The sequence below is a fragment of the Diceros bicornis genome, chromosome 25 (assembly GCF_020826845.1).
Source record: "Diceros bicornis minor isolate mBicDic1 chromosome 25, mDicBic1.mat.cur, whole genome shotgun sequence".
NCBI lineage: Eukaryota > Metazoa > Chordata > Mammalia > Perissodactyla > Rhinocerotidae > Diceros > Diceros bicornis.
Window position 1 is genome coordinate 12,543,403 of NC_080764.1, and position 23,241 is coordinate 12,566,643.

General features: G+C 59.1%; 1 protein-coding gene across 1 annotated transcript in view; it reads left to right on the top strand.

Moving 5' to 3' along the window:
- Positions 1 to 288: 288 nt before the first annotated feature.
- The window catches only part of TMPRSS6 (transmembrane serine protease 6), a 38,367-nt gene continuing 15,414 nt past the window's right edge, over positions 289 to 23,241 (top strand). The window contains exons 1-10 of the mRNA XM_058568419.1: positions 289 to 414; positions 6,233 to 6,429; positions 10,922 to 11,055; positions 12,195 to 12,262; positions 12,844 to 13,028; positions 13,299 to 13,340; positions 17,294 to 17,498; positions 20,305 to 20,441; positions 21,713 to 21,825; positions 22,160 to 22,269. Of these exons, the coding sequence (XP_058424402.1) occupies positions 6,234 to 6,429; positions 10,922 to 11,055; positions 12,195 to 12,262; positions 12,844 to 13,028; positions 13,299 to 13,340; positions 17,294 to 17,498; positions 20,305 to 20,441; positions 21,713 to 21,825; positions 22,160 to 22,269 (1,190 nt within the window). The 5' untranslated portion in view covers positions 289 to 414; position 6,233. The remainder of the gene's footprint in view (positions 415 to 6,232; positions 6,430 to 10,921; positions 11,056 to 12,194; positions 12,263 to 12,843; positions 13,029 to 13,298; positions 13,341 to 17,293; positions 17,499 to 20,304; positions 20,442 to 21,712; positions 21,826 to 22,159; positions 22,270 to 23,241) is intronic.

A 23,241-nucleotide genomic window follows, 5' to 3' on the forward strand; every position in this document is an offset into this window, starting at 1 on the left:
CTCCACAGCCCCCTAGTCCTCGGCCGCCCCCAGCTCATGCTCTAGGGGACCAAGGGCTGTAACCAGGCAGAAATGTCACCAGGCAACGGGCCTCAGGGGAGAGCTCAGGTCTCCCGCACCTGCCCGCCAGCCTCCCCGGTGCCCATGGGGCGGGGCTGGGCGGGGCGGGCTCTGCCTGTCCCCTGCCTCTGGCCTGTTTACCTGGCTCATTCACAGTGCCGTCCCGACCCAGCAGGCGGCCCATGGAGCCTGAGGCCACAGGCCACAGGGGACAAGGGCCAGACACCCCGGCCATGGCTCTGGGCCATTGATCCAGCCCAGGCCGGCCGGGTGGGGGTGGGGAGACCTTGGCCTGGACAAACAGAGGCTCTGAGGCCTGCGTGCAGGCCTGGCACCCACCTGCCACTCCCAAAGGTAAGCGGGGGCCTCTGGGACAGGGGACTAGGATCTATGAATGACCCGGTGACGGTGTCCATTCTGAGAGCCGGGCCCGGCTCCCTGGGGCTTGAGCTATCTGTCCTGCTCTGAGGCCAGGTCTGCAGGGCCTCATCTGCCAGAGAGCAAGCGCGTGAGCAGAAGGCGAGGGGTCCACGGAGCTGGGGTTGGGGCAGGACGGGGCGGAGCGAGGTCGGGTGCGTGGACAGGCACAGGGGCAGGGGAGGAGCTGCAGGTTCCAGTTGCTGGGAGGCCTGGGGTTCAGGTGGCACTGGTGGCCTCTGGGGCAGGGATAGGGCAGGGGAGAGGCCCGATTTGCTTTGCTGATCACCCCACCTTCACTCTTCAGGACTGGACATGCCGCCCCCTCCATACCCCACCCGGGCTTCCTGTGTAGGAGACAGGCCCAGAGCCCCACACAGTGCTAAACATGGGGCCCTTAGCTCGCAGGCTCAGAGCTGAAGAGGGAGGGCTGTGTGTGTGTGTGCATGAGAGTGTGCAAGTGTGTATGAAGTGCAAGCATGCATCTATGAGCATGTGTGTCACAGATGTGTGTGTGTACCACAGTGTGTCTCCGTGTGTGTACACCCGTGTGTATTTATGAGCGTGACTGTGTGTGTGGCAGGGACTTTCACCCACTGTCCCCACACTCGGGGACACACAAAGTGGCTATAGAGAGGATTTACTCGAGGCCCTAGTGGCCTCAGTTGAGGGTCCTAGATCAGAATCCCATGGGGCTGCCCCCTGGTGTAGCCGTTAAGTGCGTGCGCTCCACTGCTGGCGGCCTGGGTTTGGACCCCGGGCGCGCACTGACGCACCGCTTGTCAGGCCATGCTGTGGCGGCGTCCCATATAAAGTGGAGGAAGATGGGCACGGATGTTAGCTCAGGGCCAGTCTTCCTCACACACACACAAAAAGAACCCCGGCTCCGCCCTGCGCTCAGTGACCTCGTGTACGTTGTTTCATCTCTCTGTATCTCAGTTTCCCCAACCGTTAGAGACAGCAAAGCAGACACCCCAGGCTGCTGGGGGCTGAGCTGCGGTGTGGTTTGCAGAGTTGCCCAGCAGAGGGCTGGCGCGCCGGAGAAGGTGTGGCCCTGCCCCGGCGAGCTCAGCCTCCAGCGGGCAGACCCAGGACCCTCCAGTGTCAGAGGGCAGGAGGGAGTGAGGAGCAGGTGCCAGGGTGGGCCCAGGCCCCCGTGGCAATCGCAGGGCGCCCAGTCCCTCCCTCCAGGGGCTCACCGTCGGGGACGGAGAACGCCCCCAGGTGAACTCTGCACTGAGGAGGGAGGCCCAGGACGCTTCGGAGGGGCAGCCGCCCCCCCCGGGGCGCTCTGGGAGACACGCCGGGAGGGCGTGAGAGCTGAGCTGAGGTGTGAAGGGGCCAGCTAAGAGCTGGCCAGGTCAGGAGGTGGGCAGCGCAGGCAGAAGGAGGAGGGAGCAGAAAGCACGCAGTGAGCAAGAGCTGGCAGGGCGCAGGGAACAATCTGCAGCGTGCTCCTCCCCCAGAGCTGGCCAAGAGCCCTCCGTCTGCGGAAGCTTTCTGCCATGGTCCTTATTAGAATCGACAACCCAGAAGCCCAAAGTCACGGGGGTGCGACGAGGGAAAGGAGCGAGCGGGGAGAAGGGAGGCAGGAGAAGTTGGCCAGGCCACACGTGCACGCGCGCCTTCCAGCTCTGCGGGCCGGAACCGGGGTCTGAGCGCTCGTTTGTCCAACAACAATTACAGTCATGCGTTGCTTAACGACGGGGACACGTTCTGAGAAATGTGTCGCTAGGCGATGTTGTCGTTGTGTGAACATCACAGAGTGCACTTACACAAACCTAGATGGTAGAGCCTACTACGCACCTTGGCTTTGTGCTACTGACCTTGTGGCACCACCGTTGTATATGCGGTCTGTGTGGTGCGAGACTGTGCTGAGTGCCAGGCTCTGCTCTTGGAGCAGGGCACACAGCGGTGACCAGAATGAAGCCCCCGCTCCTGTGCAGCTTACAGCCAGGGAGGAGACAGACAAAGGACACATAAGTATATCAAGATCTCCAGAAGTGCGTGAAGAAAAATGCAGCAGAGGGAGGAGAGTGGTCAGGGAAGGCCTCACTGAAGAGGGAACATTTGAACAAAGATTTGAAGGAGTAAAGGAGCAGGCCATGAGGCAAACCGAAGGAAAGCGTTCCCGGCAGAGGGAACTGCAGGTGCAAAGGCCCTGAGGTGGCGTGTACTTGATATGTTGAAGGTCTGGCAGGGAGCTGGTGTGGCTGCAGCAGAGGGAGGGAGAGGACAGAAGGACGTGCAAGGGCCGTACACGTAGGCCCTTGTGGGCTGTGATAAGAGCTTTGGGCTCTGGTCTAGGTGGATGGGAGCCATGTGAGGCTTGTGAGCAGGGCACATGGTGAAGGGACCACCCTGGTGGTTGTATGGGAATTCACTAGTGAGGGTGGCTGGACCACTGGCTATTACAGGAGTGAAGATGACAGATGATGTTGACCGGGGTGATGGTGGGAGTCAGAGATGTGCTAAGAAGGGGTTGGGCTCTGGGCACAGTTAGAAGGTAGAGCCACAGACTTTTCTAATGGACTGGACTCTTGAAACAACAGAGGAGCCACTGTGTAATGGCAAAAGACAGGAGCGGTGGGGTCATCTTCACAACTGTCAATTGTCACAATTGTCCTTCTCCTGCTGGGCTATTGGCCCCAGGAGAATGGGTATGAGGTCTGTTATATTCACCAATGTGCCCCCATGCCCAGCACAGAGCCTGCCACCAAGCAGGTGCCGGACAGAAATGGGGCAGCTCGGTAACTGAAGTGAGGACCACATAGGCCGACCCCATCATCCATGCCCTAGCTCCAAGCCCCGTGAGTCCTTCTTCCTGGAGGCAGCAAGATGTGGGAGAGAGCACTGCACCTGGAGTCTGGGGACTCATTCATTCATCAGGTGGCAGGCCCTGTGCTGGGTTCTAGGGGGAGCTGGGGTGAACAAGACACAGGCCCACCTTTCTTGTAGGGGAGAGGAACAGGGCCAAAAGCCAGGCATATTGTGGATCTGACCAGGGGCTGCCTGGGGAAGGTGGCAGCTTACTACCCAGGGCCCGGGGACCCATCAGCGGGCAGGTGGCCTTGGAGCTGGCCTCTAAGAGTCCCCGCAGTCCTTCAGGCAGAGGGTGTGGCTGCACAAAGCTGGGGTCTCATGGGCCTGCAGGGTGATGTGCACGATGGAAGTTAGGGCTATAGGAGGTGCGGGCAGTGGCCTGGCCATGGAGGGTCCTGGGGACCACGGCAAGGGGTTTGGGGGTGGCTGAGAGCCATGAGAGGGTTCTGAGCCGGCGAACGGTTGGAGGTGGGCAGGCAGAGCTGTCTGGTGACAACGTGGAGGATGAGCCATAGAGGGAGGTGGGATGCAGGGAGCCCAGCTGGGAGGCTGCCCCAGGGGTCCGGGTGCGAGGCAATGGGGTGCCCCATTTGGGCTGCGTCTAATCTTGGATTTTTACACAGTGTGTTTGCTGAAAACGGGCTCCTCTGTGATGCTCAAGCTCTTCCCAGACAGACGCGAGGGGCGTTCATGAGGGAGGCAAAATCCGTGGAGTGAAGGCCTGGCCTGAGGGACGGGAGAGGAAGGGGGAGGCCTACAGAGCGTCCTACCCTGGACCGCTCCTCTCGGTGCCTCCTCTAATGGACCCATGACCTTCTCTGAGCCTCAGTTTCCCCCTCAGCACCCTGAGGATGTGTGAGGCAGTGGAGCACAAGGGTCAGGGCATTGCTCTGAAGACAAATGGCTTGAGTTTGCAGCCTGGCTGACTTGGATTTGCAGCTAACTGTGTGACCTTGGCCAAGCTGCTCAACCTCTCTGTGCCTCAACTTTCTCATCTGTAAAATGGGGATAATAAAAGAACCTACCCCAACAGGGTCTGTGTAAGGCTTACATGAGACAGTGCGTATAAATGTCAACTTTTGTCACCTCTGTGCCCCCGAGTCCCACAGCTCTGTGAGTCATCCCAAAAGAGCTCCTTGGTGATCCAGACTCAGGAGTAAAAGAGGGGTGCGGCCACCTCCAGCAGAGGGAGTGGACCCGGGGCTGAGAGGGCGAGGAGCCGGCCCACCACCTGGGCTCTCCCCCATCCAGCCGCCCCTCTCAGCTTCTGGGGACAGCTGGTTTCTCAGCAGGGGTACTGTGGGCACTCTGGGCAGCGGGCAGGGGTGTCCCACGCATGGCAGGATATTTACCACCCTTGGCCAGCAGGGCCTGCCCCACATGTACAGGTGTCCTCTGGTCAGGGCGTGGAGGGAGTCCGTGCCCAGTTGAGAATCACCGGCAGGCCCTCCCTTCCTTACATCAGATGGGGGCCACTCAAGAGGGTCACTGTGGCTGGATGCTGGAGACCCTTGACTGGGAACAATGGCAGGGAGCAGGGGAGCAGGGAGGAGGGCCGGGGGCCTTGGAATCCAGCCGGGAGGACTCTGAGCATCACTGAGGAGCCCCATTTTCAGAAAGCCCGCTGTGTGAAATCCCAAGACACAGCCCGAAGGAAATCCCCTGCCCCCACATCTGGGGATGCATGTTAACACTCCAGGGGCATTTATGGATGTGCTAAGAGGAGACTCACTTTTCAGGGGTCTGGAATCCTTGCTCTGCTTGTGGGCGGGTGGGCGAAGGGCCTTCTCTGTGCTGTGGGGAAACCTGCCTGAGAAGCCGAATAACACTCAGAAGTTTGCATGTGGGGTCCGTCCACAGAGCTGCAGGTGCGGGGCACCGAGGGGGGTGACATTCAGTTATTGTTAAATCATGATTTGTTCATTGACAGCTCATTTACAGGAAGCAGCCCAGAGTAGTGGAAGGAGCAGGGAGTCAGACACCTGGGCTCGCTCCCACTCACCTGCTCTGTGACCCTGGGCGAGTGGCTTAGCCTCTCTGGGGAGTGCCAGACATTTAACTCACATTGGGAAAACGAGGCCAGCAAAACCCTGGACTGAGTTGTTGCTAAAACACTCAGGGCCTCAGTTTCCTCATCTGTCCAATGGGTGCAGAATCTTGAAAGGTGTTTGGAGGTTTAAGCAAGGTAATGCATGTAAAGTCTCCACACAGGGTGGGCCTGAGGAAGAAGAACGCATGGTGACAATGGTCCCCACGTCCCTGGGTGACCAGAGGATTGAATGGGGTGATACTGTGAAACGTCTTGCGTAGACACTAAATGAATATTAGTTTCTGTCTCCTGCCTCTGCCCCTAGGAGGCTTTGGGTGGATGGGGAGACAAGAGGGACGGCACTCCCTGAAGGGCAGGCCCCTGGCCCAGAGCAGCGGTGGCTCGGGGGCTTCTGGGGGCGGGGCTAAGTGAATGGATGGCATCTGTGTTGCCGGAAGGTCTGCTACGGAGAAGGAGGAGGAAGGAAAAGCATCCCCCTGTGGAAGGGAAGCCAAGGGTGCATGAAGCTGGGTTATAGAAATTTGCACCCTGTGTCCTGCAGCTCCCTCTGTGGGCACAACCCCTGGAGGGGGTGGGCTTCAGGCACTGACACCTCCATCCGTCCTCTAACCCCCGAAAGGGTAACGCGGGAGCAAAGGTGGGGACTCCAGAGCCGGCCTGCGTCAAGCTCTGCCGCTTGCCCTCTGGGGCGAGCTGCCCTGGGACCCGCTTTCCTCCTCCAGGAGCTGGCTCCGTGCCCACTTTCAGTCACTGCCACCTGGTGTTAGCATCCTCTGATCCAAAAGGCGGGGGTGCTGTCTTCCTCTGGGCATTGCTGGTGTTCAGCAAAGGCTCCCTTGCAAATGCCAGGCTGTTTCCAACCCTGGTCTGTTTCCCCCCCAGGATGCCCATGGCCGAGGCCCCCCAGGCGGCTGGCGGGCAGGGCGACGGAGGTGATGGCGAGGAGGCAGAGCCGGAAGGGATGTTCAAGGCCCCTGAGGACCCCAAGAGAAAAGCCCGGGACTACCTCCGCCTGGCGCCCCTGTGGCTGGCCCTGGTCGTGCTGGCGTCAGTGGGCATCCTGCTCTGGTATTTCCTAGGTAACCGCGTGGGCCCACCCTGGGAGAGGCATGTGGGGAGGACTTGGGGTGGCTGTGGGGGGCACAGCGGGACAGACCAGGATTCCAGGCTCAGCAATGCCTACAACTCACTGTGCGGCCTTGGGCAAGCACTTCCTCTCTCTGAGTCTCCCCTCCTGTCCCATGAGATGCAAGTGCTGCTGCACCTTCCTGCCGGGTCCTGGGGCTCAGGCCCAGCGCCCCCAGCTCCCACCAGCTGGGGAAGGAGTGCTCTCCCCGCACCTTTGTGAAGGAGTGTCAACATTGCCTCCCCTTGCCTGCAGCCCTCCTGGGTTGCCCCTGGTTCAGAGCCAGCTGGCCCTGCGGGAGGAGGCCTAGGGGTGGGGTGGTGCCTGGAACCAATTAGTGCCCCTGCTCACTTAAGCTCAACCTGGGAGCTCGTCTCGGGGGGGAGACCACAGCTCCGGTACCTCTGGGTCTCCAGGGCCCAGCACGAGTGGGGTGAAGGGGAGGGGACACAGGACTCAGGCACCCAGGGGGTGTCCATGCACACAGACGGCCTTCACACCCAGCTCAGCACATGTGGAATTCAACACAGAGTGACAGGGGGCCTCGAGGGTCCAGAGCCCAGGGCCTCCCCTGTGTCCTGGATTTTGGCCTCCCTGTCTGGTGTCACAGCCTCAATCAGTCCCCTGGAGCTCCGGGAGCAACAGGCCCATGTTCTGGGTCCATTCCTCCATCCTTCCTTTCGTTCATCCATTCATTCATTCATTCACTCAACGAGCACTTTTGGGCACCTACTACGTCTTTCTGTAAAACCAGTGTAGACCAAACCTCACTCCTTCAGCTCTTTAGCCATGGGAAGGAATGGATAAACCAAATTAGGTAGGGCCTGTGAGAACGCTCCCCCTACACTGTGGAAGACTCGTTCATTCATTCATTCATTCATTCGGTACTAAGCACCTCCTATACGCCAGCTCTGGGCCAGGCTCTGCAGAGGGCCCCCGCCGCCCCCGCAAAGCACAGCATGTGCTAGGACAGAGGAGCTGAGGGGCCGGGGAGCCAGAGCAGGGACAGCCCACCCTGCTCAGGAGATCAGAGACTTCCCATTCAACGCTCTGCGAGAGTTAGATGGTGCTCTTACTGGCTACATCTCCTGGTAGAATTCAGGCCCACGGAAAGGAACAGGGGCCCACTTTGGAGCAGTCCTTAGGGAGGTCAGCCAAGGCCCAGCTCCAGAGGGGTGGAGGGAGGGGTCGTCTGGAACAGCCCCCGCCGATGCCGTTGGGAAGCCCGGGTCTGCCGGGGGCCGCCTGCCATGACTTGCAGTGGATCGTGATTCTGCCCAGAGCTGAGCAACACGGGCAGGGAGTGGAAGCTGTGTGCATTTCACCACTGGCAGGAAGCCAGCGCCCCAAATAGCGCGGGGCTGCGAGGCCTCCTTAGGCTGCGGGATAATTAGTCTTCAGGGTAAACCGCAGAGCGTCGAGCTGGAGGGCCAGGAACTCACCTGCCACTCGGCCCTCTCTGCAGAGTCTAATTTCTCCTGGTTAAGCTCCAGGAGTAAATCACCCCGGGGGTGGGTGCTCCATGGGGCTGAGGACCCAGGGGTGAACGCTCCAAAGCCTGAGCTGGGGAACCCAATCCCTGCCCCCCAAAGGGATTAAGGGTGGAGGAGGCACTTCAGGAGATGTTTGAACCGTTCCTCCCGCCCCGGGCCAGGCCGCGCTCCAGGTAGTGGGCGTTGGGTGAGGAGATGACAGAGATGGGCCCTGCCCACCCTGGAAAGGGGACGGACAAGGGACCTGTCACACTGGAGCAGGATAAGCCCCAAGTGAGGAGCGAATGTCTGAGTGGCAGCCTGGCCCAGGAGGGGGCCCAGGGGAGGAGAGGGCGGGGGCTGGCTCCCCACGCCGACGGGCCGTGGGCGCGGGGGTGCATTCTTGCAGCCAGGCCCTGAAAGCTGCCCGCCTGTATTTCCCTGCTCCTTTCCCTCTTCTGCTCTCCTGGGCGACAGTTTTATGGTTCTTCCCGAAGCTCCCACACCCTCATCCACTTTGCCTCCTGCTTCAATGAGAAAATGGAACCACTCGGAGGAGAAGCCCCTAGATGCCGGCCACCATGCCCTCCCAGCTGCACCCACGTCCCCTTGGGTGAGCCATCCCCAGCCCGTCTAAAGCCAGCTGTCCTCCCAGGATCCCACCCCCTTTACCCACGCGGTGGCCGGGCTCCGGCGATGTCCCCCCCTCCTCCATCGTCAGTGGACAAGCGCGCGCCCACTGCTCCTGCAGCACATCCTCTGCGCCTCCTCTGCTTCCCTGCTCCCTTTGCAGCAAACTCTTTGAAAGAGAAGTCTCGAAGTGCCACTGTCTCCGACTCTGCACCCCCAGCCTCTCCGGCACCCTTTCCAACCCCGCTCCCTGCCCCCGCCCCCCCACAACTCCAACAGCGCCTGTCAAGGTGACCAACTGTCACGTTGCTAAACCCAACGGCCAGTCCTCAGTCCTCATTGCCTTTGACCCACTGACCCATTGGCAACACTCGACCAGGCACCTCACCCCCTTCTGCTTGCAGCCCTTTCCTCGTTGGCTCCTGGGGCGCCCCATATTTTCTCCCCCCAGCTCACAGTTGCTTCTCCTCCGTGTCCTGTGCTGGGGGAGGAGCTCTCTCCTCCGCCTGCTTCCTTCAGGGTCTCCGTGCCCTCGGCTTTAAATGCTTGTAGACCCTGACGACCCCCAGTTTTGCGTTTCTAGCCTGGGCCCCTCCCCCGAGCTCCACCCTGTCGCTGGGCCCCTCCACTGGGATGTCCAAGGGCCATCTCACCCCTGGTTCAGAATGCAGCTTGCCGTCATTTCCTCCAAACGTGCGCCCCCCAGCTCCCAGTCGGCGCCCATTTCATCCTTCCAGTTGCTCCCTCTTGCTCCTCTCTTTCTTGTACACCCCCGCCTCAATTCGCCAGCAAACTTGGCCACCTCTAACTCCGGAATACATCCTGACTCCAGCCACTTCTCGCCCCCTCCACTGCGCAGCCTGGTCCAGGCTCCGTCGCCTCTCTCCTGGACCACTCTTACCTGGACGGAGCCCCCTCTGGTCTCCCTGCTTCTGCCCTTGCCTCCTGAGAGCCTGTTCTCAACACAATAGCAGAGGGATTGTTTCATAAAGCAATCAAATCGTCTAACTTCTCTGCTTAAACCCTCACAGCTCTCATCTCACTCAGAACAAAACCCCAGCCCTCCTGGGGGTTCCAAGGCCCTACCTGGCACTCTTTGCTATTCCTCAAACACACCAGACAAGCTCCTGCTCAGGGCCTTTGCACTTGCTGGTCCCACTGCCTGGAATGCTCTTTCCATAGATTTACATCCACGAGGCTGACGCCACCACCTTCTCTGGCCTCCATGCTGCAGCCCACCCCCAGCCCCTGATTTCCACAGTGTTTACACCTCTAACACATTGTACACTGTTTGCTATTTAGTCTGTCTTTCTTGCTGGACTACAAGCTCTTAAGGACAGGGTATTTTTTTCCTTATTGTTTTGTTCATTGTTATATTCATATATTCCCAAATGCTTTAGCCCAGTCCCTACACATGGCAGGTTCTCAACAAATATTTGTTGAATGAATGAATAAGTGAATGAATAAGAGTCTAAACCCAGGGCTATGAATCTATTTGGAAATGTGATGATGTCGTCCCTGATTTTGAACCTTTCATGATTTCCCTTGTTCATCAGTAAAGACCAAACTCCTGCCCTGCTGATGTCCCAGCCTCTTGTTGCCCCTCCCCTATCTGATTTCTCCAGCCAAACAGGTTTTAGCCCTGGTCTGTACCATGATCCCTCTGCCTCAGGGCCTTTGCATATGCTATTCCTTCTGCTCTGAAGGTACTTCCCTCCCTCCCCTCTTCCCCATTTATGCTCCAGTCTTCCCATCTCAGCTGGAGTGTCACTCTGGCCCAGGTACAGTTTCTTTGTCACATCCCCTCAATAGCACCTTGTGCATCTCCTTGAAGGCGCTCCCCCCAGATGGATCCTGCATGTTGTGTGGTTACTGGGGTCACACCTGTCTTACCCACCACCATCAGCTCCACACGGAGAGACACATCTGCCTTGATTTACCAGTGTACCCCATGTAGTAAGTGCAGCCTGGACAACCTGGTGAATGCAAGGATGCGTAGAGGTGCTAACCCATGAACTTGACCTTCTGGGCGATGTGGGTTTCCTGGGCCTCATGTCATCTGTGTCCTGGACTGGTCACTGCATCAGTCTCTGCCTGGGAGCCTCTGGGACACCATCCATCTGTGGGCCTCTCTCCTCCCTGGCACATTGGGGCCAGTGTGTCACTAAATAAACTTTGGATGAGGATGATGACAATGACAAAGATGATGATGCTGCTGGTGCATTGAGGCCCAAGACGCTGGAGGCTGAGCTGAGGGTTCGGGGGGCAGGAGAAGGCGTGGGGGAGACAGGAGCCCTCCCTGTCTGTGCCCTTGGTTAACCTGGCCGCTTTCTCCCTGGGCAGGGTACAGGGCGGAGGTGACGGTCAGCCAGGTGTACTCGGGCAGCCTCCGCGTGCTCAATCGCCACTTCTCCCAGGACCTCGCCCGCCGGGAGTCCAGTGCCTTCCGCAGTGAAACTGCCAAAGCCCAGAAGATGGTAGGGAAGGACTGTGGGGATGGGAGGGAAGGAAAGAACATGGGGGTGGGGAGGGAGAGGGACGGGGCCTGATCGGGTCAAGCCACTTGGTCAGTCCATCCAGAGCACTCACCGGGAGCAGAGCCCCGTTCTGGGCATGATGGGAGGGGGCGTGGTAGAGGATGGTGGGAAAGTTAGTGGACTCTGGGGTCCGTGCTCTTGGATTAAATCCTGACTGCCGCTTAGCGGAGCATGACCTTAGGAAAGTTAGGGCCACCCTCCTCCGCTGCCCTCCAGGGCAATGGCTTACTGCACTGGGGACAGTCTCCCACCGCCAGCATCTTCCACTCTCTGCCCGGCAGTGCAGGCCGGAAGTGCTGAGGAGTTACTCCCAGGAGCAGCCCTCAGCCGTGAGAGATGGGGCGGGCGGATAAATGCCCCAGCTCCCCGGCCCTCAGTGGGGGGCAGTTCTGAGGGCGCCCCCACCGTCTCCCTGCTGGACTGGCCTCAGCTTCCCGCAGCTCTCCCTGCTCCTTCACAGCCGGTGGGCTGTGCCTTCCAGTCTCTCTGCCCCACGCCCCACTGTCTTCCCCAGAATCACCTCCAAATAAGCTGCCTGCCTCGCGCCCCTCACTCAGGACCGGCTTGGCGGAGCACCCAAGGCTCTCTCTCCTCCTCTGTGCAGTGGGGTGACAATCATAGTGCCCGTCCCACAGGGTTGGCGTGGGGTTGACATGAGACGACGTGGACGTTCTCCGTGTGCCCTTCAGCGTGCTTTCCGAGCATGCGATCCCGCCGTTCCGGCCGCGTGGGCACTGTGGCTGACCACGTGCCAACAGCGACCAGCTGAGCTCCCGCGGCTGGCGGCTGGGCGGCAGGAGGGCACTGGGGAGCCGAGTGGGGCTCGTGAGAGTTGAGGGGTGGCGTGTGGCGAGGGGGAGAGAGGCCGTTGGCGGTCTGGTGGAGGCCAGAGCTGGAGGGGGTCTGGGGGCAGGGCCTGGGTGGAGGGGGCGGGTAAAGGCGGAACGGGTGCGAGGTTTGTTTCCTGGTGTGGCCGTGTGGGCAGGGGCAAGCCTCTGTCAAGCAGGGCTGCCGCGAGGGGCAAGGGCACCCCAAGGTTGGAGGGGTCATGAGGGCGCCATTGTCTCCTCTCCTTTTAGCTCAAGGAGCTCATCGCCAGCACTCGCCTGGGCACTTTCTACAACTCCAGCTCCGTCTACTCCTTCGGGTGAGTCGCCCGGCCCCCAACAGCCCCTGCTAGAAGAACCCGAGACTCAAAGAACAGGAGGGGACGCTGCAGGCTTCTGATGCAATGCCCTTGTTTTGATAAATGGGGAAACTGAGGCATGGAGCAGAAACTCTGCTCCTGTGTGTGGCCTCTCTTCACTGGGCTTGGTTCCCTCGTCTGTAGAACGGGCACAATGGTGGGGTAGGGATTCTGCTAGACCATGGCTGTGACGTGCTTTTCAAGGGCCTGGCATGAGTTAGGTGAGGCCATAGAGGTCATAGAGGGGGTGGCCCAGCCGTCCCATTCACGTCTGGTTCTGACACTTACGACATGGTCTGTGGCATCATCCTAACCTCCTGTGCCTCAGTGTCCCCACCTGTAAAATGGGCATGTTGAGAGCGCCTCCCTCAGAGGTTGTTAGGAGGCCTCCATGAAGGTGGAGAACATTCCCGGGGGGGGGGGGTAGTTAAGCACTCCACGTGCATGAGCCACCATTGGTTTTCTCCCCCAGGAGCCGGGGGCGGGGCAGGGGCCGGACTTCGGGCTCCACCCCCAGCCCCTCTCACTTCTGCCCGCCTTAGGGAGGGGCCTTTCACCTGCTTCTTCTGGTTCATCCTCCAAATCCCCGAGCACCGCCGGCCGATGCTGAGCCCCGAGGTGGTGCGGGCACTGCTGGTGGAGGAGCTGCTCTCCACGGCCAACAGCTCAGCCCCTGCTCCCTACAGGGCCGAGTATGAGCTGGACCCCGAGGGCCTCGTGATCCTAGGTCAGTACTGGGGGACAGGGACATGGGACGGTCTGGCGAGGCCTGAGATGGCTGCTAGGGATGCAGGGCTGGGATGCTCCCCGGGGGGCCCCCCCAGTGACCCGGGAGCCAGGACTGAGGGACAGGCAAGGGCAGAGAGTCAGCGTGCGGGGTCAATCTCAGACAGGCTGGCTCTGATGGGCTCTTCTATTTTTATTTTAATTTTTTATTTCATTTTATTTATTTATTGTTTTGTCTTTGTTCCTTTGTTTGTTCGTTTCCTTTTGACAGAAGCCAGCGTGAAAGACATAGTTGCCCTGAATTCCACGCTGGGTATGCCGCTTTTGTGTTCCCTCGTCTCCTCTTGAGTTGGTGCTTTTCTTGGCTTGGTCGAGTGTCAGGGGCCATGTGGCTTCTATGGTGGGTGGAGGGCACGCTGGCCTAGAGTCACCAGGGGCCGCCGCGGTGGACTCGCTGATGGGTCCTGAGCAAGGCTTGGGGCCTGTGCACACGTGTGTGTGTGTGTGTTGCACATGAGTGTGTGTGTGTTTCCTGTGTGGGGTGTGAGAGTGAGAAGCAGGTTTAGCTGTGCATAAATGTGACTCAGCTTCTCTATCATTGAATCCGATGTGCTCACAAGCCACCCCGTCCACCGATGGTAGAAAAGAATCTTGCCAATTCAAAGTGCATCGGTCACTTTGGGTTTAAAACTTGGTCTTTTGGAGATATTTTTGTCACATTCAAGGATACTCCCTCCACCTTTTCCTTCCTTTCCTCAGCCAGCCAGGCTAGTCTCCCCTCTCCTCCCACCCCACCCCCGTGCCATGTTGCTAGAGTCAGCTTGCTTTTCTCCAAGAGGCTCCACAGTCTTCCTGCTGAGCCCTGGGGAGCAAAGCACCAGCAGGGCCGCCATGCTGCACAATACCCGGGAGCGCCGTCCACATTGTAGTCTGTGTGACAGGAGACTCCTGGAGTTGTGCAGTGTGCCACCTGGGCTACTGTACCCTGTGGTTCTGAGCACAAGCTCCTACATTCTCAGATTCTTCCTATACCACCTAGAGTTTCTACTGAGAGCTGAGTCAAGGTTGACGGCCTCAGCTGCCTCTCAGTGAGGAAGGCAGAGTTTAAATCCTGGTTATACTTTCTCTGAGCTTCTTCTCCTCCCATCTGGCTGGTCAAATGCTTACTTCCTTGGTAGACGGAGGTGATGGGGTCAAAGTACAATTTTCAAATAGTTAAAATCATGATTCTCATAAAAGGTATTATGAGCACATGTCAAAGATTTATTTAACTCATTAATGAGGGAACCAGTAGGATGGTAAAGCTGGTTCAAAGGAGAACATGAGAAATCGTTCTATCTTTCTATCTATATCAATCATCTATCGGCTATCTATCTACCTATCTATCTGTCATCTATCCATCTGTCTATCTATCTATCTATATCAATCATCTGTCTATGTATCTATCAATCATTTACGTATCTATCAGTCATCTATCTATCTATCTATCTATCTATCTATCTATCTATCTATCTATCTATCTATCCACCCTTTATCTGTTATTAATCATCTATCTATCAATCATCTTTCTATGTATCTATCCATCAATCGTCTATCCAGCACCTCACACTGCCTCAGTATGCGCATGGCCCTGGCCCTTGGTCTGGGACGGGCCTTTCCATTGCCGTTGCCTGTGTGGGGTGTCCTCATGTCCCCAGGTTTCTGGCAGTTGCTTTGTAATTATCCTTATTTGGTTCAGCGCGCGTCCAGAGCCCCTGCCCTCCAGGAGCACAGCGTTTAATGGGGTGAGGGTGACAATTCAAATCCTCTAAACAGGCTTTTTGAACACTTCCTCTCTGCCAGGTCCTCTGCCTGCACTGGGGACACCAGATGACCGTGTCCTCACCCCTGCCCTTGGAGGAGCTCTGAGCCCCATGGGGGAGACAGACACGTAAACAGAATTTCACAACACCAAATGCCAGTGCTGGAATAGAGGCCCCAGAGGCAGCGGAGAGAGGGAACCATTCTGCCTCAGAGACAGAGACTGACACCAGGAGCCACGATCCAAAGCAGAGGAAGGGACGTGCCTCTACAGGGAGGAAGGAGTTGCTCCTGACTGGGGGTCCTGGAAGCCCTCATGGAGGAGGAGGTGGCAGACTCAGGCATGGGAATAGGTAGGAATGTGCCAGGTGGAGAAGGGGAAAGGGCTCTCTGGCAGGGGGAACAGCATGAGCAAAGGCCGGGTGAGGGGAACGCACAAGGCAGGTTCACTTACTTTCTCCCAGCAACCAGAGGTGCCAGGCTCCCCAAAGGTGTTTCTGATTATCAGCAGAGACAAGCACATACCTCTCCACTTAGCCTCAAAAAAAAAAAAAAAAAAAAAAAGTAATGATTAAGTGGCAAAAGCAAAACATCAGCTTGGAGCAAGATCTAAAGGATACAAACACCTGGGAACAGCCAGGCGCCTTTCCCCAGTGCTAGCAGAGGCAGATATCAGAGGCCTGTCCCTTCCCCCTGCAGCTGTCAAATGTCTCTCCCTGGGGAGGTCAGCTCCCCACTGGGGTCAGGATGGAGGGGTCAGGAAGAGACAGCTGAGCAACAGGCAGCAGTGTCAGAGCAAAGCCTGTTCACCTCCATTCCCTTCTTGGTCCTCAGAACCACCCAGAGAAAGAGGTGGGATGTTATCATTGTGTTCATTTGACAGAACTCAGAGTGGCTAAGCAACTGGCCCAGAGTCACACAGCTGATGAGAGGTGGCGCCGGGGCTGTAATGCCAAGTGTGGACTCCCCACACACTGGCTGCCTCCCACACCGGGGGCACATCCCCACACCCTACTGCTTCCTGGCAGGACACCCGTCCTCCCTGCTTTACAGGCTTACGGTGAGGTTTAAATGAGATATTTATGCTCCACCGGAGAGACTTGTTTGCCTACATCAAACACATAATAGGTGATCAATAACCATGCTGAACGAATGAATGAACGAATGAGTGAATGAATGGTGCAGGCGGTGCTGCTTTGCAAGCTCTAGCCCTGTATACAAAGCTCGTGGATTAAACGTGAGAGAGGAGCCACAGCGGGTGTGGGTGTGGACGCGGGCGGGCATGTCTGTGTGTTGGAGAAGGAGGTGTGAAGTGAAGGCAGCCAGTGAGATTGGCCACATCTGAGCCTCAAGCGGGGCCAGCTGAAGGGTGACGTGTCGCAGGGCTTTCTCCCCAGCTCCACCTTCTCCCTCTCCCTCACACCCACCTAAAGAAAAACAGTCACTACATTTATTGAGCACCTACTGTGTGCAGGGCTCTATGCCAAGCACTCAGACGTGCATTGTCCCTAAGCTTTGTGGCGACCCTGCAAGGGTGGTGTCATCGGCCCCATTCCACAGAGGAGAAGACCGAGGACAGATTAGGTGGAGATTAAGTGAACCCAGGTGTGTCTGGCCCAGGTCTGTAAAACAGGGACGGTGATAGAAACTGTGTCATGGAGCTGTTCAGTGAGATGGTCGGTGTGCAGCCTTATCTCAGTTCCAGCATGACCCAGCACTTGGCGAGTGCAGTCTGTTTCGCTCTCCTTGCTCACTGTCATTCGCTCAAAGCTCACCTCCTCTCCCAGGGCTGCTTCTCAGCCCCTGGAACCACTCCTTTCTCCCCACCTGAAATGAGGCCCTCACCCTGCTCCCCTATGGCACAGCCGCCTGCCGTCTCCCAGCCTCCTCAGTGGCGCTCCCAGCGGCCAGGGAAGTCTGTGATCCATGCCCGACCACGTCCCAGCCCTGCCTAACCTGCCAGCGCTCCCATGGCTGCTCTCCTGCGTGTGATCTGGGCCTGCCTCCCTTCTCCAGCTGCCTCCTGCCTCAAAGTCCCCGCCCGCCCTGGCCTCCAGCCCTGTGCTCACACTGTGGCTCCCCAGGACTTCCCTGCCCCACGGCTGGGCCTGGGGCCCTCGCCTCCTGAGCTATTGCCCGGGCCTCCGTATCTGTCGCCGCTGTTCTCGGCGCTCCCAGGCAGTGACTGGACTTGCTCTGGCGCTCGCCTGGCGGGGAGAGCTCAGCGAGTGCTAAGTGAATGAATGAATGAACCAGTGAATGCATGTATACATGAGGACGCTGGAGACAGACAGAAGCAGCAGGGAAACAGAAAGATGGGACGTAGCACGTCTGGGCTGATCCCCACCCAGCTGCTGTCCCCGCCCCACCCCTGCCTGGCGAGGACCTGCCGGGGCTGGCGCCCCACCCCGGGTCTCTCCTCCTGGCTAACAGGGGGCAGGGGGCCTGTCCCTCTCCTCCCTCCAGGCTGCTACCGCTACAGCTACGTGGGCCAGGGCCAGGTCCTCCGGCTGAAGGGGCCCGACCAGCTGGCCTCCAGCTGCCTGTGGCACCTGCAGGGCCCCGAGGATCTGATGCTCAAACTCCGGCTCGAGTGGAAGCTGGCCGACTGCCGGGACCGGCTGGCCATGTACGACGCGGCTGGGCCCCTAGAGAGGAGGCTCATCACCTCGTGAGTCCCGGGGAAGGTCGGGGTGGGGGGAGAGTTGGGAAGGGGGTGGCAGTGTGGGGTCAAAGGTCACGTCCAGTATTCTGAGACCAGAGGCTGCGTGACCTCGGGCCCGGTAATCTGGGAGACAGTGAGGCTAGCCCAGAGGGAGAAGAGGAGAGGAGGCTGGAAATGGCTATGTGCTATGGGCAGTCCCCTCCCCCTCCCTGAGCCTCCGTTTCCCCATTTGTGACAAAACAGTTGTAGTAGGTGACCCCTAAAGTCAGCTCTGGGAGGCAACATGGCTTGTTAGAAGAATGCGTCAGAGTCTGGCAGCCCCGACTTCTAAACTCCGCTCTGCTCCTTCCTAGCTGAAGGTCGGGGTGGGGGGAGAGTTGGGAAGGGGGTGGCAGTGTGGGATCAAAGATGACGTCCAGTATTCTGAGACCAGAGGCTGCGTGACCTTGGAGAGCTGTGTGCTCTAAGGCAAGTTACTTTGCCTCTCTGAGCCTCAGTTTCCTCACCTGTGAAATGGGTGCACAATCATGCTTACCTTGCAGGGTTATTCTGAGGATTTGAATCAGCCCGTCTGTGCCAAGATCCTCATGCACAGTAATACTACCCATTATTACTCTCATTGTCTATAGTCTAGTTGGGGCTGGGTCACAGAGGGCATTGAGTGCCAGGAGCAATTTGAACTGTAACACTTGGTAAATGGGGAATGAATTGAAAGTTATCCACTTTAGGACATGGGGTGTGACGTGGGATGCAGAAGTGATGGGGTCAGAGGGCAGGTAGTTGGGGGTGGGGAGACCATACAGGGGCTGGAAATGGCCTTGGCCTCCAGGAACCTGGTCCCCTCCCCACAGGGCGAGGGGTTGGTGAGGCTCTGCAGGAGGTGGGGGCAGACACTCGGGGGCACTGGGCTGCTGCCTTCTCTGTCTTGCTGGGGCCAGTCCAGCTTCCAGGCGGGGGTGGGGTGGGACCTGCGTGTTCAGACAGAGGCCAGTGTCTGAGGATGAGCTGGGTGAAGGCTCTCCCAGCCCCCACCCCAGACCTTTCTGAGTCTCTGGCTCCGAGGCTGCACACTCATTTACACCCCCACGCTGCTGCCCTGCCACGTGGTGACCTCAATCTGGGTGTGCGTGGGCTGGGTTCCCGGAGGGAAGCGCAGAGAAGCCAGACACTATCTGATTTCCAGGCCCCATCAGGGTGGGGAGGCTCGTGGGCTTCCCCTGGGGCTGCTCCGAGTGGCCCCCAGCCTGTTGCAGGGAGGGCACCTGGCTGCCGGGCTCAGCTCTGTCCTTACTCACTGTGGCACCCGGGCGGCTCACTCCGTCTCAGACCCTCAGAGAAGGTCTAAAATGACGAGTGAGACAGACTGAGGGGGTCCTCAAACTTGCACCCCAGAGCTGTGACGGGGGACTTCAGTGGTGACCGGAAGACAAATGCGGGGACCTCAGTCAACTTTAACCTCGTGGTTAGACATTTTAGTTACAGCAAGGGCTCTGCTGCTAAGTAAATAAAAGAAAATAAACCCCGCAACGTGAAACACTGAAGCCGCATTAAAGGTCACCTCAGGTCCCTCGTAACCCTAATACCTTCTCTCCCGCCTCCCGGGGCCGATGAGCAGCAGAGGCCGAGAAGAGCGAGGTGTGTGGGAGGGCGGGGGCTCCAGCAGGGAGAACAAACCAGCCATGATCAAAGCAAGAAGAGAAGGAGGGACAGGGTGCCCGGCATGGGAGAGCCAGGGGAAACGCCCCTTCCCAGGACCCCTGGGCTCCAGGACCCTTCTGGGGAGCTCCTTGGGATTACTCACCCCACTGCAGTGCCACACGTGACGGTTGTTGAGGCTGTGTTTGGATCTCACGCACGTACTTCCATGGGGCCTGCGGCCCCCCATTGCCCCCCACTCCCCGCCGTCAAGTCTGTGGCCGCACAGAGTGGGCAGGCAGCAGCTTGGGCTGGATGCCGGTGTGCCCCCTCTTGGGCAGGCAGGGTTGTTGGCTTACTGGGCTTTGGTCTACTGATTAGCAAGGGCTCCGGAGAATTCTGTGGGATACAAGGGGCAGTTTGACGAGGCTGGTGAGAGGGCAAACGGGAAGCCGGGAGCACCCCTGCCTGAGAGGGGCAGACTGGGGTGGGGGGGCACCTACACAGCAGGGGGGCACCAGGTGCCTCCAGCCATTTGCATGTCTATCTCAGCCATGGATGGTCCTGAGCCTCAGTTTCCCCACCTGGAAACCAAGCAGTTGACTTTGACAATCTCCTAAGACCCTTTTGCAGGGTTGATATTCCAGACCTCTAAGAGTATAGAATTGTAAGATGCTGTTATTTATTCTGCGCCTCCCAGGCATCAAGCTCTGGGTGGAATCCTGGGGTGCCCCTGGGGTCAGAGGGCACACGCCTGCCTTCTCTCTGTCCCAGCCCAGAACAAGGCCAGGGGTCAGGGTGTGGCCAGCCAGAGGGCATGGTCCTCACAGCTGCCAGCCTGGTCTCCCTGCAGGACACAGGCTGGGCACTCAGGGGCCCCGGGCATTCTGAGGGGGGTGGAGGCGGTGCTGCGGGACTGGAGTCAGCTGCCACAGTCGAAGTGTAAGCTCTAGATGTCTGGGCAACCTTTGACCTCGCCTACCTGAGACGCTGGCCGGACTCAGTCCCCTAGGCCAGAGAGGGTCAGAAACCTGCCCATGGATACACAGCAGTCTGGCCACAGACCTGGATGTAGACTCCCAGGCCACCCTCCTCTGCTCCTCCCAGCAGCCTGCTGCCTTCCCAGATGCCCTTCCCGGACCCCGGCCTGCCCTCGCACCTTTCCCTATCCCCCTAGGGTCTATGGCTGCAGCCGCCAGGAGCCCGTGGTGGAGGTCCTGGCATCGGGCGCCGTCCTGGCAGTGGTCTGGAAGAAGGGTCTGCACAGCTACCAGGACCCCTTCGTGCTCTCCGTGCAGTCCGTGGCCTTCCAGGGTGAGAGTCAGGGGTGCCTCGGGAAGGGAGGCGCTCCCCTGGGCGTGCCCTTCACCTTCTTAGCTCTAGCTGGGGATGGGATGGGGGAGAGGGAAGGTTCTGTCATCTCCCCTTCAATCCTACTCCTCTTTCTCCTTCGTTCTTTCTCCTGCCTGTTTTCCGATTTCGTTCCTGAGTTTACTGTCTCCCTCCTCTCTTGTTCTCTCCCCGGCCCCCTCCCCTGCTCTCTTCCTCTGCACACCCCTGTGGCTGAGCTTGGAGGGAGGGGTCTGTGGTCAGAGGCCTGAGAGCCTCAGATTCACCCCCAGACCATCCTCGCACACAGAAGGCGAGTGGCGCAGAACCCCGGAGGCGGCAGGGGGCGCTCAGCAGAGGGCCATTCACAGCATTTCATGGCAAAGGCTCCCCCCACCCCCCACCCCCCCGCTGCCCACTCACCCTTCCCCAGTCCCCACTCTCCTCCTGCTCCCGGATCCCCCTCCCCACCTCCTTTCTCAGGAAGAACACACCCCCCCCCCCTTCACCCCCGCTGGCTGTCCTGGGCCTGGATCAGGCAAAGCAAATCTTCCGTTTCCAGAGCTCTGGAAGGGAGGGGTGCAAACAGGAGACCACACACAAGCTGCTGCCCCCTACCCCCTCCCCCAATCTGCCTCTTCCCACTCAGTCTCCCCCCACTCTCCCGGGGTCCACCCCGAGGTCTCCTGGCAGTGGCCCAGGTCCCCAGCTGGCCCCGCTGGGGGTCTCTGACACAGCTCTGGGTGAAGGGAATCAGGGGCTTGAGGGACCTGGACCCCGTGGAGAGGTGGCGGGCAGCAGGGGACACTCCTACTCCCTGTCCCTCGCCCTCCCACTGTGTGACCTCAGCCAAGTCACTCCTCTTCCCTGAAACTCGTCTTTGAAAAGGGGATGACTCTCCCTCCCCCAATCCCCCTAAGCGTGGGCTCGAACAGTAGTGAACGCATTCAGTAAGAGTCAGGTGCTGCCCGGTTAATGTCATAGCCAACATTGACTGAGCGCTTACTACTTGCCAGGATGTTGGAGCACTTTGTGTCTGTTTCATCTGCTCAACTACCCTATGAGGTGTGGGCTGTTATTGTCCCCATTTTACAGATGAGGAAACTGAGGCCAGAGGTCACACAGGCACACTCAACCATGGGGCTTTACTGTTTGGTGGTGGTGGGGGTGGTGGGGTTATGGCTGTCCCCCAGGAGCTGGGAGGTGCAGCGGGGTGGGGCCGAGGGCCCTGTGTAACGGCTGTTCTCGGGGCCCAGCCTGCGAGGTGAACCTGACCCTGGAGGGCCGGCTGGAGCCTCAGGGTGCCCTCCGCACGCCCTATTTCCCCAGCTACTACTCGCCCAGCACCCACTGCTCCTGGCACTTCACGGTGAGCCCTGCACCCCGCCCACCCACCTGCCCTTTGCCCAGAGCATCCCTTGGACCTCCGGGGACCCCGGCTGGGAGGGGAGCAGTGTCCTGCCCCTGCTGAAGCCCCCCAGGCTGAGCCCTGGGTGCAAAGCCCTTCAGGAGGGGAGACGGCAGGTGGGCCACGTCTGGCTCTTTGGCCATGACAATGCATGTTTGTTGAGTGACCGACAGACTTTAGCCCAGCTGGCACACTGAGTTGGCGGGCCTCCTTTTCCCTTTGTTGTCCTGGGAGGTGGGGCGACCAACCCAGCCACAGCCCATGGGCCACCTGGTGACCAGCTCCTCCATCACAGGTGCCCTCGCTGGACTACGGCTTGGCCCTCTGGTTTGATGCCTATGCACTGCGGAGGCAGAAGTATGACCTGCCGTGCACGCAGGGCCAGTGGACGATCCAGAACCGGAGGTACCCATCCCTGGGGCCCCTTCCTCTCCACACAGGTGCCCCCCTTGGAGCCCCAGTCCCGGACCTCAGAGTGCAGCACGGGAAGAGAGCAGAGGCGGGCCGGTCAGGCCTGTTGCCCCACCCCTCGACCCAGTCCCTATCCTGGCCCCCCACTCTGGCCCCAGCCTCTCCTCCTGCCACCCAAAGGTGTCAGACACACATGTGTCATCAGACACCTTGGATGTTGACCCTATTCGAGTGAAACGGTTTCATTTCCTTGGGTGCTGTCACCCCACTGTCTGGCACCCTGAATCCTTAAATGAGATGATGTGAGAGCCACAGGATTCAGCAGCATTAGAGCGCCTTTCCATAACCCACCTGCGTGCAAACAGAGGCCCCTCTTCCCATACCCGCTCACTGCTGGTGGCCACAGTCAAGTGGCTTCCGCACAGCCACGGCCAACGCCGCTCTTGTTAACCCAACCGCTCCCATGGGGATGCACGGTAACCAGGGTTACCCTGTATTCCCGCATCCCCCGCGGGGCACCCACCCTGCTATCTGTCCTGCCCTCGGCCTCCCTGGTGATGAAGTTTCTGAGGAAGAAGTGAGGTGGGTCGGACACAGTGGGCCAGGCCACACGAGGGGCCGTCCTCAGGTCAGCCGTGGCTGCAGTTTGATCAACAGGATCAGGACTGGTGAAGGCCCGGTGGGGCTGGCACCCTGGGGCCGCTGGTGGTCCTGACGGCTGCAAAGGAGTGGGCTGGGCAGGGAGGCGGGAACAGAGACAAGGCAGACGCGCTTTCCCTTGTCTGGGAAGAGGAGGAGAGAACCAGGACATTCAAGGGAGGGGGTATTTATGACGGGAGGGGTCCATGTCTAAATGCTTCGCGGGGCATCCTGTAGGGACACCGAGGATGTTCAAGTGCGAATGATAATGGTTAGAGGGGGAGGGCCGGGAGGGGAGTGGGAGGTATGGAGGGGAGCAGAGGAGGC